The following is an 18,276-nucleotide window of genomic DNA, read 5'->3' as shown; positions in this document are numbered from 1 at the left end:
ATACATGTTACTATTGGAAACACTGTCAAAGTTAATGGTCAATATGAAATGTTAATCTTTTGTTAATGTGTCACTGAGTACACTGTTAATAAGTGTAATCTTAAAGGAGAGATAATCCTTTCAGTTTTAAAAACAAATAAAAACATTCCATTAGAAAGATTAATGAAATTATCATTAAACAAGTAACTTATTTTCCTTTATCTTTGACTTTGAAATAGCTGTTTATACATGTATATGTGTGTTGGGGGGAGAGAGAAAATGAGAATGTATGTATCTAGGCTCTCAAAAATGATCAAGAGTGAGTCAGAGTATGAGACACTTAAATGTGGTTAGAGAATATGTAAACTTTTAAAAGAAAATTAAAATTACTTTTTTTAGGAATGTGGCCTCTGGGTGTTGACGGATGCAATCCTTGTGAAGGATTATATTGACGGTGTTTGTAAGTAGGACTTGGCCATATGCTTGTAAAATATTTGTCTTTTACTTTGCATATTTAACAGCATTCATGTAGGTATGAGTCCTTTCTGCTTGTGTGCGAAAATATTGGGAAAGAACATGCAATGCTCATCTGAGCTCCTATCTGATATTTGAAATGAATGCTTCCCATTTGCTTTTTGTAATTTTTTGAGGAGGTTGTATTGGAAGATCCCTCTTCTTCTCCCCTCTTCCTTTCCCCTCCTCCTCCCCCTCTCCTCTTCCTCCTCTACCCTTTCCTCTCCCTCCTTCCCCCTTCTTCCAAGGAGGGTCATTTCTGTATCCCCAGTCCATGAATTGCTACAACATGTTGGCCAAGGAGGAATAAGAAGTATGCTTTTAGAGAGAAGTCATTATTTTCTTTTCTGGTACTGGGTATTGAATCTAGGGTGCTCTACCAGTGTGCCACAACCCCCCTTTTATTTTGAGACAAGGTTTGGCTAAGTTGCGTAGGCTGGGCTTGGATTTGTGATTTTTCTCCCTCAGCCTCATAGAATGTTTTGACTGAAAAAAATACATATGTAAGAATGGTTAACATAGAAGTTTCTCTCTTTTTTTTGGGTAAAATCATACTAGTATATTAGCTGGAAAGCATCTTCAAGATTTGTAACCATTTCTGTCGCCATCCTTGCTCTGTCAGGGTTCTCAATTACTCTGCACCAAGCCCCACTGCCTGGCTTTGGGCTGTTCTTGCCACCACAGAGAACCCCGCCCCTGTGCTGCAGCTGAAAAGAGAGTTTCACAGTCTTGAAGATTTAGCAAGTTATCATGACCTCTATGTATTTAAAACACGTGGTGCATTCAGCTTTCCTCAGAGAATTCTCTGTCCTACAGTCTTCCAAACATCTATCCATTTTTCAGTCACAGCTTTTGCTCTGCTTACCAGGTCCTGCTGATGCTCACTGTAATTCTCATTTTATTGTCAGTAACATAGTTGGGCCTCCGTATCTGAGGGTTCCACACTGGTGGATTTAACCAACTGTAGATTGAAAATATTTTTTAAAAATAGTGTTTGAGCTGGGTGTGGTGGCTCACACCTGTAATTCCAGCACTCTAGGAGGTTGAGGCAGGAGAATCAAAAGTTCTAGCCCAGCTTGGGCAACTTAGTGATTTAGTGAGACTCTGTTTCAAAATTTACAAAAATGGCTGAGGATGTAGCTCAATGCAGAGGCCCTGGGTTCAATCCTCAGTATCAGAAAAGGATTTCTGGCCTGAACATGTTGAGGTTTTCTTTTTTTCCTGTTATCATTCCCTAAACAACACAGTATAACAACTATTTAAATCATATTAGGTGTTATATGTGACCTAGAGATGATTTAAAGCATATGAGAGTGTGTAGATTATCTGCACATACCATACCATTTTTTAATAAGAGGATGGAGCATCTGGAGATTTTGGTATCCACTAGGCTCCGGAACTAATCGCCCAGGGATACCAAGGAATGAGTACACTTACTCTGTCCTGTACCTTTTCCGAGAAACTCCAGGAGAAACCTGACATTCCCACTAGCATATTATGACCCTGGAAACTCTCTCACGTGGAAGACACTCATTTTTCTGCTTCTTTTCTGGCTCAGGGTGAGTAGGTAAATGAGTCCAGGATTTGCTTGGCTATTTTCAGACCTTATTTAAACAGCCCTCAGTTAAGAGCACTCTATTACTTGAAGCTCAAAATTTCAACCATAGCTTCTTCAACATTCATGTCACTGCTTCCTTTTTAATCTGTATACAGCTGATTCTCACGAGAGACTCCAGAGTTACTCCTGCTGTTTACTGGGGGATTTGAAGGTCCGTGTGTTTGGCACCACCTAGTGGACACATCGTGTGGTGCCCAGAGCAGGGTCATCACTGAACACTTCTGTACCTCTGACGTTTCCGATGCTTGTACCTTCTCCTTTATGTTTCCTTCGTCTTTTGCATTTATTATCTGTCTTCTTTGGTCTTCAGTCTTTTGGTTTTCAGTTCTGGTTATTGGTTTCTTTTGCCTTTAGTTCTCTCCAATACCTAAAGCATAGATTAATCGTTTTGATAGAACTCTGTCCTAGTTGCTTGTCCTTCCAACACATCTTCCTCACTACACTCAACTCTGGAACAACTCGATGATTTGTCTTACTCTTTTGTTGCTGTACCTTGATGCCTCACAAATACCTCAAATCCAGTGTGTCGTAAATCAAGTTTAGAACCTCTCTCCTTAGAACCTTGCTCTTCCTATGAGATGATTTAATTGATACAGTTCCTTGACTTGATATAATTTCATAGCTCTTGTAATAAAGTAGTCACCTCCTCAGATGTCCATCTTTAATTCTTTCCAGAACTCATTCTTAACACCTCGTACTTAATTCCTTCATGAAGTAGCACAGTGGCTAAGAAAGGAATTTACTCTCACACATTCCTGGCTTTGAATTTTGGCCTTTTGACCCTGGGAAAATTAATTAAACTATCTAAACCCCAAGTTTTCCTTTGCAAGATAGAGTGAATGATATTACATGTCTCGTAGGATTGGTATGAAGGTCAATACAAAACCATAGAATCATCCTGCATGGAATGGCTACAAATGCAGTTTGACATATGGGTATTATTTCAACAACTCCAAGTGTTTAGCACATGTTTGGCACTTGTAAGTCTGCAGTTTCTCTTTTTATCCTTTCCCTTAGATCTAGGGCATTCACTCATTATTCAATAGGGAGTGATGATGATCTTACTTGCATGCTTTACATGGGTAAGGCGTGGGGGGATTCCCAGCTGGCCGGCAGAGCCAACCAAGACACACACTGAGGATGGTGCTAAGAGCAGTGCCAGAGAGGAGTGGCCTCCACAGTATATGGGGACATCCATGCTGGGACAGAGCTTTGTCAGCTCCTGAGTCTCTCACCTCCTGACCTTGGCCAGGTTTCTGCCATCATCAGCTTTCCCTGACCATCTCAGAAGCTTTCTAACTCCTTGTTTTGCCCCAGGTCTAAGCCATTGTTCACCCTGATGCCAAAGTTGTCTCTATGAAACATAGGTTAGGTCATGTTTTTAATGTATTTTAAAACCTTCATTGAATCATTATTCAATGGTTAAGTCCAAATCCTTCAACATGGCATAATTTGATATTTTAAAATTTGAACTCAATGCAGATAACATAAAAAAGCTGTTCACAGAAGTAATGACAGAAAACTTCCCAAGTAGGGGAAAAGAACTTGACATACAGATAAGGGAGGCATATAGGACTCCCAACTAGCTGTGATCAAAAAAAATCTACACATGTGCATATAATAGTTAAGATTCCAGAAATGCAACAGAAGAACAAAATTCTACAAGCAGTTAAGAGATAAGAAACAAATCACATACAAAGAAAAGCCCATCAGAATCACAAACGACTTCTCAACACAAACCCTCAAGGCAAGAAGAGCTTGGAGTGATGTATTTCAAGCCCTAAAGGAAAACAGCCTCCAACCCAGATTGATGTATCCTACAGAACTATCTTTCAAAATTGATGGAGAAATAAGATACTTTCATGACAAAGAGCCCCTTAGGAGCTTCATGAATACCAAACCAGCACTCCAAAAAATTTTAGACAATGTCCTAGGAAAAGACAATGAGGATCACAACCCCAGGAAGCCCAGCAGAATGAATCCAATGAACACAAACAAGAAATTAAATGCAAAGGGGGAGAATCCAACAAAAAGAAAAAGTCAAGACAATGATAAGTCAATATGTATGAATTATAACCATCAATGTTAATGGTCTCAATTCACCAATCAAAAGAAATAGACTGGCAAAATGGGTCAAGAAGCAAACCCAGCAATATGCTGCATACAAGAAACACATTTAATTCAAAAAGAAACTCATAGACTGAAAGTTAAAGGGTGGAAAACGATACTCTGGGTGACAGGAACCTGAAAAAAATCAGGAGTAGCTATCCTCTTTGCAAATCAAGTGGATTTCAAACCAAAATCTGAAACCCTTCTAGTCCCATGAATTTCAGATAAGGGATAGTCAACTTGTATGTACAAATCTATTGTGAACATGTGTTTTTATTCCTCTTAAGTAAAAATTTAAGAACAGAACTGTTGGTTCTTAACAGTAATACAAGAAGTTTCTGTATTATTTTCCAAAATGGCTTTATCATTTTACTTTCACATTAGCAGTATTAGAAAGTTCTAACCGGTTCACACCTAAACTGACATTTGTTCTTTTAAAACTTTTAACTTAATTTCCCTAATGAGTGTATAATACAATCTCGTTATTGTACTGATTAGTATTTTTCTGATTCTAGTGTTGCACACCTTTCCTTGTTCTGTACTGGCTATTTATCATCTTCTTGTGTTTACTTTTTAATTGGGTTGTCTATTAATGAGCTGTAAGAGTTCTTTTTTTTTTTGGTACCGGGGATCGAACTCTGGTCCTTGTGCTTGTGCAGCAGGCAGCGACACCACTGAGCTAAAACCCGACCCTACTTTTCATTTTCTTAATGATGTCTTTTTTTTTTTTTTGGTACCGGGGATCGAACTCGGGACCTTGCGCTTGTGAGGCAGGCGCTAGAACCACTGAGCTAAATCTCTGGCCTTTAACAATGTCTTTTAAAGTTCGAAATTTTGATAGAATCTCATTTATCAATTTTTTTTCTTTTATACATCATGTGTTTTATATCCTAGGAAATTCTTGCCTACCCTAAATTCATGAACATTTTCCCTTATAATTTCTTCTTAAAGTTTTATAGTTTTAGTCTTTCCTATTTAGGTTCATAGATCCTTTCAAGTTATTTTTATGTATGGAAATAAAGGGTTGAGGTTAATTTTTTACATATGGATACTAGGTGTTCTAGTACTATTTGTTGAAAACCCTTATCTTTTCCTCTGCTCTTGAGTTTATGTTCTATAAAATGTTAATGTTAAATAATCTTTCAAAAATCATATATGTGTGGTTCTATTTCTAGATTCTGTTTTATTCCATTGATCTATATGTCTTTCCTTATGCCAACATTGCCTTGATTACTGTAGCTTTAGAGGAAGTCTTAAAATTAGGTAATAAATGTCTTCCAACACCGTTATTTTTCTTTTTACTTTTCTAGATCCTCTTTACTCCTACATAACTTTTAAATTTCAATATCCAATTCTTCATTTATAGCAAGTATACATAGACCTGAATTTTTATATATACCTTGTGTTTTCGAATTCTGCTAAATTCAAATACAAGTCCTAGGGGATCTTAGAGATTTCTTAGTATTTTCTCTGTAGATGATCATTTCATCTGCATATAAAGATTTTACTTTTACCTTGCCAATCCTATGCTATCTGTTTCTTTTTATTGCCAGACTATTTTGGTTTGGGCCTATGTTTCAAAGTTTAATGGACAGCTGAAGAGTAAGCATATTTGCCCTTGTTCCCCACCTTAGGGAGAAAGCATTGTATCTTTTCCGTTCATATAAGGCATTTTTGCTGGAAGTATGGAGTACATGTCTTTAATCTGTTGAGAAGGTTCTGTTCTAATTCTAGTCTCCTGATAGCTTTTAACACGAACAGCTGTAGAATTTAGTCCAATACTTTTTCTCCAGCTACTGACAGGATCATATGGCTTTTTCCTTTCCTCTGTTAAAATCATGACTTCTAGGGGTGGATTTTCCAGTGCGGAACCAACACTGCCTTCCCTATAATAAAACCACTTTCTACATCCTGCTAGATCTGACTTCTAATAGTTTGTTTTGTTAAACAAATTTCTATCTATGTTCATACTTTTTTCTTCTATTATCTTTATCCAGTTTTAGGATTAGCACAATGTTGATTTCCTAAAATGAGGGGAGAAGTGTCCCTTCTTTTTTCTGCTTTAAATGTTTGATATAATTCATCAGTTAAAATGTATATGAACCTGTAGGTTTTCAAGTTGGGATTATACTTTCTTTAATAGGTGCTATTCAAATTTTATATTTCTTCCAGAATCAGTTTCATTAATTTGTCTTCCAAGGCACTTCATAGAAGTTGTCAAATTTATTTCAAAAAAGATTTTTGTAATATGCTTTCTATATCCTTTTAAATTCTGTAAAATCTGTGGTAATGTGCTCTGAATCTTGATATTGTAATTAAAAAATGTGTAATTGATATTGTGTAATAGGGAGAAAAGTTCTAAGGAGCAGGGGAAGTGGGAGGGGTAGGAGAAAGGAAAGAAAGGAAAAGAAAATATGTGAGAAAAGGAAAAAAATGGAAACAAAGTCTTTGTAAATAGGGAGGGGTGGAGGGGGTGAAGGGAGGGCAGGGGAATGGGGAAAAAAATTAGAACCAATATATGTCATGTAAAGGTACAAGATCCCAATGATGAATGTAACGGTATTTTATACCTAAAATGTATCAGTAAACTTAATGGAACAAAAATAAAATAAAATTTGAACTCAACCATTCTTTCTGTCCTCATTTATACTACTTTTACCTAATACTCACTGTCATTTTCTGGATATGTTTTTGTACTTGGCTCACTTTTTCCCCTCTGGTGTGGGATGCTTTTCATTTGGAAGCTTAATGAAAATGGAATGCAAACCACTTTAGGCAAAATGGAAACTTTTCTTAGCATATCCTTTCTTTGTTTCATATTAAAATACAGTTTACTCATACTCATATTTATTTGACTTATGTAATATTTAGATTACAAGTCAATATGAAAGAAAAGTGGCAGGCTTGAAGTGCTTAACTCAGCTGGTGGGAGTGAAGTGGGCAGAGAGTAGCCCGGGCGTGCACTGCAGACTTTGGAAAGGACTGGAGTATGAAGCGTGGGTGGCTGGTGGGTTTTGTAGGGCTAGTGGGCAATAGAGGAGCTCCAGGCTGATTACCTCCTAACAGGAGGGACCAGCCAGGTGATGCGGTATGCAAAAGCTTCTACTAAAAATCAGACATCCGAGCTTTAATTTGGGTCTCCCCTGAGGGAGAAGACTGAGGAGGTCTTTTCACTTCTCTGGTCCTCCCACCTGCTGCACCCATCCTTGGGCTGCAAAAGAATCACAGGACTGTGCTTCCTGCTGTGCTGCATAAATAGAAGCAATAAGAACTTTACAAACTCCCAGCACCACACCTACTTAACCCTGTGCACTGCAACTCTGCTGTAAATACACAATATCTGAGCTCTGCTTCTCTCCACTGGGGATGTTAGGGGTATCACTGTCCCAGTTTAAAAATTTTTTTTATTAGCACATATTCGCCATACATAGTGCTCACATTAATCAGAGAGAATTTGAACCTGTACCTAATATGTCTTATCTTTTTTTCCCGTTCTCCTTTCCTCCCCATTCACAAAAGTGTTATTTCCATTTTTTCTCTTCCATTCTTTGTTTTTTTAAATCCCTTCTCTCTCTGTCCCCACTTCCTTGTTCCCCTTCCTATTTGAACATGTTCTTCCTGTTTCCAATATCTGTCCTCCATTTTGCTCCTTGTTTACCCTTAGGGTTTCTCGTACAAGAAAAACAATGTGATACTTAAACTTGTATGTCTGATTTATTTCACTTAAAATTATGGTCTTGAGGTGTATCCATTTACCTACAAAAGACTCAAGTTTATCCTTCTTTATGGCAGAGTAGTACTACATTGTATATAAATACCACATTTTTTTATCTGTTCATCTATTGATGAGCATATGGGCTATTTCCAAAATTTAGCTATTATAAATTGTGCTGCTATAATCATGGGTGTGCATATATCACTGTGGTATGATACTTGTAAGTCTTTCAAGAAGATACCTAAAAGGAGAATAGCTAGGTCAAATGGAAACTTTAGTTTTAGTTTTTTGAGGAATCTCCACACTTTTTTCCATAGTGGTTGTACCAATCTATACTCCCACCAACAAGGGTTCCTTTTTCCTCACAGCCTCGCCAGCATTTGTTATTGGTTGATTTCTTGATGATAGCCATTTTTTCTGGAGTGAGATGAAATCTCAGAGTTGCTTTAATTTGCATTTCTTAAATGACCAGTGATATTGAACATTTTTTCATATATCTATTTGCTGTTTGTACTTTTTCATCTGAGAAGTGTCTATTCATTTAAGATGCTCATTTTTGGAATGGGTCTTTGAATTTGGGGTGGGGTCCGATTTTTTTGAGTTCTTTATATATTCTAGATATTAGTCCTTTGTCTGAGGAATAGCTGGTAAAAGTTTTCCCTTTCTGTAGGTTGTCTCTTTACTCTGTTGGTGGTTTCTTTTGCTATGCAGAAGTTTTTAAATTTGATGTTATCCCAGTTGGTGATTCTTTGGTAATATTTCCTGTGCAATCGAGGTTTTATTCATAAAGTCTTTGCCTACACCTATGTCTTCTAGAGTCTAACCTATTCTATCTTCAAATAGATTAAGTGTTTCTGTTTTTATATTTATATCTTTGACCCATTTCAATTTAGTGCATGGTGAGAGATACGGGTCTACATTCAATCTTTGATATGTGGAAATCTAGTATTCCCAGCACCATTTTTTTAAAGAGGCTATCTTTCTTGCAGTGAAGTTGTTTGGCCCCATTGTCAAAGATAAGGTGACTGAGTGTGTTTGAAGTTGTTTCTGTGTCTTCTAATCTGTTCCACTGGTCCTCAGGTCTTTTTTTTTTTGTCAGTACCGTGCTATTTTTATCACAGTAGATTTGTAGTATAACTTCAAGTCACGGATTGTGATGTCTCCTGCCTTACCCTTGTTGCTGTTGCTCTTCTGGGTCTCTTCTGGTTCCATATGAATTTTAGGATTGTTTTCTCTAGTTCTGTGAGGTAGACTATTTTTATCTTGATTGGGATTGCATTAAATCTGTATAACAGTTTCGGAAGTACGGTCATTTTCACTTATTGGTTCTGTCTATCCAAGAATAAGGGATATCTTTCCATTTTCTGATATCCTCTTTGGTCTCATTTTTCAGAGTACTGTAATTTTCAATGTAAAGGTCTTTAACTTCCTTTGTTAGATTGATTCCTAAGTATGTCATTTTTCTTGATGGGATTGTGAAGGTTGTTCCCCTGAACTCTCTCTCAGTGAGTTTGTTACTTGTGTACAGAAATGCTATTGATTTTTGAGTGTACACTTTGTATTCTACTATGCTACCAAATTTGGTTATTAATTCTAGGAGTCTTTTGGTGGAGTTTTTGGGGTCGTCTATGTAGAGTAGCATGCCATCAGCAAATAAAGATACTTTAACCTCTTCCTTTCTTATCCTTATTCTTTTTGTTTCTTTCTCTTGTCTAATTGTGGTAGCTAATGTTTCCAGAACTATATTGAACAGAGGGAGTGGTGATAGTGGGCATCCTTGTCTTGTTCCTGATTTTAGAGTGAAAGCTTTCAGTTCTTGACCATTTAGTATGATATTGGCTGTTGGTTTGTCATAGATGGCTTTTATCAGATTGAGACAAAAACCTTCTATTCAGATTTTCTGTAGGGTTTTTTTTTCCTCTTTGGTACCGGGGATTGAACTCAGGAGTTCAGTATTTTTAAGAAGTCTTTCATTTGGCAGTTGCAAACCAACACTTCTTCTAGATCTGATAGTCTGTTTTCACATTAGTTGATTCTGCTGTGTATACTTTCAATAGAATTTTTAATCTCCTGGCTGTGTTTGAATCTGTTTTATGGAATTCAGTTCTTTCCTATGTTAGGCATTCATCGTTTCCATAACTTTCCTAAGTGCATTTATTTTTTTAATATGTATCTCCTCTAGATTCACTAACCATGTCCTTAATTATGGTCACCATTTCTTTAATTATCTGTGTAATTATTTCCATTTTGTTTTATTTTTAGAGCCTCATTCATCTGCTTTGTTACTTCCACTGCTACAATTTCAGAAAGTTCAACTGGGTGACTTTTGATTTCTTCCACCTCAATGCCCCCTGGATTTGCCTTGGGTGAGCTGGAGGTCTGGGATTGCATCTTACTTCCGTGCTTTCTCATTTTCCATTTTTTTTGTATTCTGCATTAATCCTTGTAAGTTGCTTAGGTAGGTAGCTTTATTACTAATGTTGAGATCTCCAAGAAATTGCCAGAGACTCCTGCATTAAGTCTCTAGTCCCTACCTGCCCAGTGTACGATGCAGGCCTGAGAAAATAATACATTAAGAGACAGAACTAAGAGAGAGAAAGCAGGGTGCCAGGATGGCAAATGCCGGTACAACTGACAAAGGTGCAGGACAGTCTCAGGCACTGACATTTATTGACAATTAGTTGGGGTAAAGGCGATGTGTGGTTTCTATGGAAATTAATGTAAACAAGGCTCAGAAAGGACAAGACAAAGCATTCTCGAATTAGGAACAGAATAGACAAAATACATGATTGTAATTAGAACATTGTCCTTCTAGTCTGAAGGTTTTAGTTGTGGGGACGGAATTTGGGTGCAAGTCACTCTGACCTCGGCACATAGGCTTCAGTCAGATTCACTTCTATAAACAAGCCAGTTGTGAGGTTAACTCTTCACAGCCTGCCTTGGGCATAATCAATATTATGGTCCTCTGCAAGAAATGACTACTTTTCAGAGATGTCTTCTAGGCATAGCTGGCTCTTGGGCTTTAAGACTGTCCCAGGATCCTGCCTCTTCTGTTTATTAGGGATGAGAGGTTGTAGCCCATTTGGCCTAGCACCTAGTTGTTTGGTATTGTTTATGTCCCCCAGACAGTCTAGGTATTGGCATACAAGGAGGATCAATTGATCACAGCAACTCTGTCACCTTGGCTAAAGTAGTACAGTCAGCAATAACGATAGGATCAAATGCAGACTGGAAAGTGACAGACTGTGATAACTAATAATTTGCCACTTTTAACCATGTGTGCAAGATTTATAGTTATATAACAAAAGCTAAGACAAATCAGAAAATCATATACAGTAAATATCCACTTAATAGAGCAATTTTATCCTGAGGGGAGAAAATTAAAATGAGAAGAGGCAAAAATAGAGAAATACAAGAAGAAAAATTAATTAGAAGCAAGGTTAAAGACAGAGGAAGATTACCCAATCTTCAGGAAACTGGTGAAGAAGACAGGAGGGAAGGAAAGAAAGAAAAAACAAAATCAAGGACAAAACAAAACAAACTAAAAACAGTGTTCACCCTCACAAAGAAACAAAAACAAATCATTAGAGGAAAAAAACCCAAATGAATAAAAACAAAAACAAAAATACTAAAAGCAAAGAGAAAAACAGAAATTTCTCTGTGATTTCAAGCCTGTGGTTATCTTCTGGGGTCTATAGTTTTGTGGCAATGTTCAAATCAAGGCATGACTCTGCCCTTGCGGGTAGACAAAGGAGGAGGACCGAGCCCAGATCCATGCTGGATAATCCTAGCAAGCAGCAGTAAGATTAGGGTGGTGGTGTTATTTTTGAGACTTTCAAATCCATGGAACTTGCCATCTGGTCGTGGGGTTGGGGCCTGGATCATGTGGGTTATAAACACTCTGGATCTCTTTTACCAGCTTGTCCACAGCTCTCTGATCATGGACGTCTCCTGTGATTGCCCCTTATCCAGTCACTGTGGTAGTTTAACACAGGGACCCCTGAGATGAAGCCGACCTGTGACTGCTCTGAGTCCTGGGCTCAGTTGGCCCCTCCGTAAAATGGTGTCTGACCAAACGTGCTTTCCAGGGGACACCACAGTCACTTGGACTGGTGTCACTCGCCAGCTGTTGTAGCAAACAGCATCTACTGCTCAGTTCCACTGGCGTGTTTCTCCCTGGAGGCCTCTGGAGTAATTTGCTTTCACTGTGTCTCTGTAGATTCGATCTTTTCTCATGGCATGAGCCAGGAGCTGGGGAGAAAGTGCAGGTTGCCCTTTCCTTTTTCTGCGTTGTGGTCTGCCTCTTTAATTTCTCTGTAGGCTCCAATTTTCCCTTCAGGTCCTTCCTGGATCTCAGGGATCCACCTCTCTCCTTTCCTTCCCCAAGTTGTTATTTTTCAGTGTCTGTATTCTGAATCTTGGAGAGGCTGATTTGTTGCTGCTTACCACTCCGCCATCTTCCCAGAAGTTCTCTCTTCTAGCATATGCTCTCATCATTCAGATTCTATGTACAGTTAACCATTTTCTGTATGACAGATCTTTTATATATCTCTATCATCACTCTTAAAATGTCTATTACAATTTTCTGTTTGTCTCATTGCATTCATCTTTATATTCTTGGAGTCTACAACAGTGTAATTTTCTTTACACTTTATTTTGGTCTTACATACAAATTGAAAAGAATGGAGATATATGATTGTCTGTATGGCCACATGGCTTTTTTTTGGTTTTATTGAAAAACCCAGTGAGCTGGATGATTGTAGCACTGCTGCACAGCCAGTGCTAAATGGTACAAAGGAACTAAAAGGAGAGTTGAAAAATTGTGGAAACTTTAAAGATGGGATTTGACTCTTAAAATTTCAAGTTAAACTGATTGGGGTGGCACATGCCTGTAATCTCAGCACCCTGGGAGGCTGAGGTTTAAAAAAGAAAAGGAAAGAAAAACATTTAAGTTAAATTTTTTTAAAATTATTGAATAAGTAGTTTTTTAGTTATTGGTTGTAGGGATAAGACTTTTTTTTCTTTTTAAATTTCTGACTCTGAAGTCACTGTTCATGTGGTTTTTGGTAAATCTCTTGACTTTGGTGCCTGTCAGTTTTCTCAAGATGAACTCTAAAATCCCAGCCAGCTAAGAGGGGCCATGATTCTGTACATCAAGTTTAAAATTCATTCTCTTCAATGATTATGTCCCTAACCATTGTTCATGTTTATTTTTAGATGACACTGCAGATTATGCTGAGAGGTTTATAGAGGAAAGCCTAGAGGAATATGAAGATATGCATGATTTTTCTTCAGTCAGTAGTCCACGTGTCAGAAAGCATTTTCCAGAGACTTGGATTTGGCTAGACACCCACATGGGGTAAATAGTTATAAACTTCTTTGTTTATATATATTTGGCCTATTGTATGTTTCAAATAAATTTTGTATAAATTTATAGTATAATTTTAAGTATAAATATAGTATTAATGAAGAACTAAGTAAGCCAAGAGTTTTTTGTTTCAGAATGATGTTGACTAAATCTAGCTACAGTATTTAATAAAGTCACGTGCAGATTGTGGCTGGAGAGTATCATTAAGGAGAAGGGAGTCTTTTAAAAAATGAAGGATAATTTTAATGTCCTTAAAGTCTCATGGTTGGAGAAAAATAGGTAGGAGTACTAGCCATGGGCATGGGCAGGAAATACTCACCATTACCTGTGAGGCAGGACATCTAACTCCTCATAAGTCACCCCATCAGCCACAGGGGAAGGGACGAGGGTGTGGAAGAAATTCAGCTTTGCTGAGCAACTCTACTGATCAGATAAGTCTTGGAATCTGGGCTAGGGATACAGCTTAGTGGCACTGGCGTGCCTAGCATGTGTGAGGCCCGGGGTTTGATCCCCAGTACTGCAAACAAAAGCCAAAATGAAACAAAACAAAACAAAACCTTGAAATCTAGATAGTATTTTACATCAAACTTTTAAGAATACTTTAAATCAGACATGAATCTCAAACAACCACTACAAAAAAAAAGAGCCAGCACTGATAGAGATACAGAGAAAATTTTTTCTGCAATTGAGAAAAAAATTGGAGTAAAGTTTAGAAATGCATACTTATCCTCTGTACAAAATTATGAAAATATAGTGATCATTCCGAAGCTATAAGCATTGTGAAAGATTTTATTGAAAAACAGATCATTATGCCATATTATGATCTACTTTGTGAGAACTTGGAATCTACTCTTTGATGCTAAAATGGTTTTAAATTTAATAAATGACATAGAAGATTAAAATTTTTCCCAAAATTGGTTATGTTAACTTATTTTGAAGTATGTCCATTCTTGGTTTTCTGATTTTTATATTTGTCTTTACTTCAGATCCAAGATTTACCAAGAAGTTGAAGTTACTGTACCTGATTCTATCACTTCCTGGGTGGCTACTGCTTTTGTGATCTCTGAAGACTTAGGTCTTGGCCTAACAACTGCTCCTGTGGAGGTAGCATTTTAAGGGCTGCACATTAATGTCATAGTACCATGAACCTGAGAGTTTCAGCTACTCAATCTTTTATTTTTTTTAAAGAAAGATTGCTTATTATGTTAACATAATTTAGACATTCTTTGGCTTTGCTTCTCTGCTTTCCATATGTTTCAAATTTAGAATGTGTGCGATATTAAATTACTAGATGTGGGCCAGGGATTTAGCTCAGTGGTTCTGCTCCCTGCCTCCGAAGCGCAAGGACCTGAGTTTGATCCCTGGTACCACACACACACACCAAAAAAGCACAGAACTTAAATTACTAGATGTGCTAGGTCCTTGTTGAGATTTGGGTATAAAAGTTTATTATTGAGCTGATCTAACAAGAAAAGAAACAGGTTGTTTCCATGTGTCCCTCAATGGATAAGCAGAACTTTTCAAGATGTCCCTTAGCATAGATGATTCCTTCGTATCTCCTTGGTCAAATTGCATCACATTTTGTTTCCAGTTACTAAGAAGAGTAAAAATGACCATATGTAGCTTAGACCAATGCTGTCACTTCTGATAGACAGTACCTCACACTCCCTACTCGCAACAGTCTGTGTTGCCTTTTCACCATCCCAAAATGAAATTCATAGAAAGTATAACATACCCACATACATGGTTTCAGAAAAATTAATATGGTGTCCTAAGTGAAGTACTAGGGAGAAATGAAAGGAAAATAATATATAATAACGTTAATATGTATTTCAGGATGTAAGTGGTCAGGCAGCTTAAATGTTTCCACTGGGCAGAGCCATCCTGCACGTAACAGTTATGAATGCAGTTTGATGTACATGTGTTGAGTTCAGCAACTCAAAAACCACTGCCTTTGGTATTGTAAATTTCTGAAATAGTGAACAACTTTTGGTAGAGTTACAAACGAAACAAGATGCAGTGTTTTCTTGATTTACGAAATAGTTATAGCTGTGAGAAATTCATTGCATGTTGAAAAATGCTTTGGGTTTGTATATAAATTGGAATTATGTTGTAAGCTCAGAGCGTTTTAAATAGGTACTTTACAAGAATGTCTACAGAAATATTCAGGAGTCTTGAGGAACACAAGACAGTTAGTTCTTCATTGATTGAGACTCCCTGGGCATGGTAGAACTTCACCGCTGGGTGCCAGTAACACCCTCCAATCTTTATGATGGTCCAAGACATCTTCAAAAATGTCCAAATAAATCTGTAGGCAAAATTACTGCTGCCAAAGACACCACTGGCTTAAACCAATCTAGATTTAGCTTCAGAGACATAGGAGCAGTTGGGCATCCCCTTCAGGCTCAGCCAGTTTCAGAATAAGAGGAGAAAGAGGAGGAGGATCAGAAGGAGAAGGAGGAGAAGGAGGAGGAGGAGGAGGAGGTGGAGGTGGAGGAGGAGGAGGAGGAGGAGGAGGAAGACGACGAGAAGGACGAGAATGAGGAGTGCGTGTGTGTGTGTGTGTGTGTGTGTGTGTGTGTGTATGAAAGGGAGTGAGCAGAGAATTCCCATACTAGTTTGAAACAGTAATTTGATTTGGTCAGTGCTTTTCAGGTGGCTCATGGAGCAAACACGGTGTTAACGGAAGAGCAACTCCTTCAGCATTAGATAGGCTTCTCTATGTGGTGTAATATGAGCCTTTACTAGTTACAGAGGTCTCCAAACTTCAGTTTTCCTTGTAAAATAGGAGTATAACACCCTCATAGGGTTGTAATGATTAAGTGATATAACTTATGGTATACTTAGTTCCTGGCAGGTGCTTAATAATGTATAGTGATTATTATGTTAAATAATGCGAATCAAGTCAATTTGCTGTCATTTGTTTGGGATCAGTTATGTGCTTTCTGTTGATAAGCAAGTAGATATTAGTAGGTGGACTTATAAGCTTTACAGGCTTTGTGAGGATTGCTTTTAATTATGTATAATGTGAAGCATTTTGACCAGAATAAAAATATTCATTCACTGTGTTCTTTCCAGCTACAAGCCTTCCAACCATTTTTCATTTTTTTGAATCTTCCCTACTCTGTTATCAGAGGTGAAGAATTTGCTTTGGAAGTAACCATATTCAGTTATTTGAAAGATGATACCAAGGTAATACGTTCAAGATTTTGTTGATTGTCTACACTTCAGGAGAAAACATGCAGAGATTAGGTGTTGAAATACTTGAGCATCTAAGCATGTAACACATTCCGGGAGATTGAACATAGATGTACTTTGTCAAGGCTGTCATTAGCACATCTCTGCACTCTCTCCTTGGTTTCCAGCCCAACCGACTTTCCCCGTTAGCTACAGCACTTCCTATAGTCTTGAAGTCCTGCTTTTCTCCTCCTGCCTGCCCAAGTTCCTGGCCCCCACTTCTCACTGCCATTCTGGGCCTGTTGTGGTTGTCCAGCACGTATTCCCTTGAGGACTTGGTTGACATGGAGATGCCTTTGCTGAGAGCCTCACCTATTGTATTGGGTCCACACATATGCCAGACATGTGCCTGTGTCACCTTAGCCACTCACTGCCCAGAAGTCAGGGATGAGGTCTGCTGTTTGTGTTATGCCCACAATTGTGCAAAACAGATGGTTGATTTTTTTGCCCCCAGAGTAACTAGGGATTTTCAGTTAACTTTATGGTGTGAAAATGCCATAATTTAAAAAGTATTGTATCTATACAATGCAGTGTGTATGTGTGTGTGTTATATATTTATTTATTTTTGATGTTGGGGATTGAACCCAGGGCCTTACTCATGCTAACCACACACTCTATTACTAAGCTGCTTTTTAGCTTTTAATTGCACTTTTTAATCTAGACAGCATGGTACAAGTGAAAAATCTGGAGTCAGAAGGCCCACTATCCCATTTGCCACTTACCAGAATATAACTTAATTGTAGTTTCCTCATCTAAAACAATGGGAATCATAATTACTATCTGCAAAAAATATTTTGAGAAGCAGATGAAAGGTAAATTGGAAAACAGTTTATAAAATACAAGGCCTAGAAAAATGCTACTTTGAATGAGACCAGCAAGTTTGGCGTATGTTTTAGGACTAATGTCTGAATAATGCTTTTCTTGGGATAATTTTTGTAGACTCTTAATAGAGGTATTAATACTTATCCTGTTTGTCTTATGCCTTTCTAATGGGATGAACGTCTCTAGGATGTCACAGTTAAATTAGATTGGTCATGATACTAATACTGTACATGAAATAGCTATTCTGTGACAACCTTAATATTTCTTGGCATAAGGAGAGAAGTTAATGGTAGAAAGGACCAGAAATGGAGCTAGAGAGTTTCTTTCTCCAGTTAGCTTGAGGTGAGAGGGGAGGGCATGTGAAATAAATAGTTTTTCCTGATAGACTTTCTTTCTCTCCTTAGCTGAATGTTTGTCTCATCTTTTTCTGGTTTTGAGCCTTACAGATTTAATGTGGTGATAAGACAACACTTTACTGAAGAGCATTTATTATCACCAAACCTTTGTATTTTTTCCTTCTAGGTTAAGGTAATTGTTGAGGAAAGTGACAGATTTGATATTCTAATGACTTCAAAGGAAATCAACACTACAGGACACCAGCAGGATGTCCTGGTTCCCAGTGAGGATGGCGCAACTGTTCTTTTCCCTGTCAGGCCCACACATCTGGGAGAAATTCCGATTACAGTCAGAGCCCTCTCGCCCATTGCTTCTGATGCTGTCACCCGGAGAATTTTAGTAAAGGTAAATATTTGGAGTCTTAAATAAAGAAAAGGGAAATACGTAATTGAAAATCAAACGAGATGGTTTTTCTCTCAGTTAAATTTGTTGGCAAACCTATTAGGTCATCTCCTCATTCCTTCTGGTAATGCCTAATCATTTTCTCATCTGTGTGTAAAAATATGATACATGAATGTT

General features: G+C 37.7%; 1 protein-coding gene across 1 annotated transcript in view; it reads left to right on the top strand.

Annotated features, from left to right (window-relative positions):
- Positions 1-18,276, top strand: part of Cd109 (CD109 molecule) — a 150,033-nt gene that overhangs the window by 80,212 nt on the left and 51,545 nt on the right. The window contains exons 17-21 of the mRNA XM_021243725.2: positions 379-439; positions 13,152-13,293; positions 14,289-14,406; positions 16,381-16,494; positions 17,884-18,102. Coding sequence (XP_021099384.2) covers positions 379-439; positions 13,152-13,293; positions 14,289-14,406; positions 16,381-16,494; positions 17,884-18,102 — 654 coding nt within the window. The remainder of the gene's footprint in view (positions 1-378; positions 440-13,151; positions 13,294-14,288; positions 14,407-16,380; positions 16,495-17,883; positions 18,103-18,276) is intronic.

Source organism: Heterocephalus glaber, unplaced genomic scaffold, assembly GCF_053883595.1.
Source record: "Heterocephalus glaber isolate CG9 unplaced genomic scaffold, H.glaber_assembly_v1.0 deba00000818, whole genome shotgun sequence".
In the NCBI taxonomy this organism is placed as follows: Eukaryota; Metazoa; Chordata; class Mammalia; order Rodentia; family Bathyergidae; genus Heterocephalus; species Heterocephalus glaber.
Note: the sequence above shows the minus strand (reverse complement) of the source record. Positions and strands in the feature narration are given on the sequence as shown.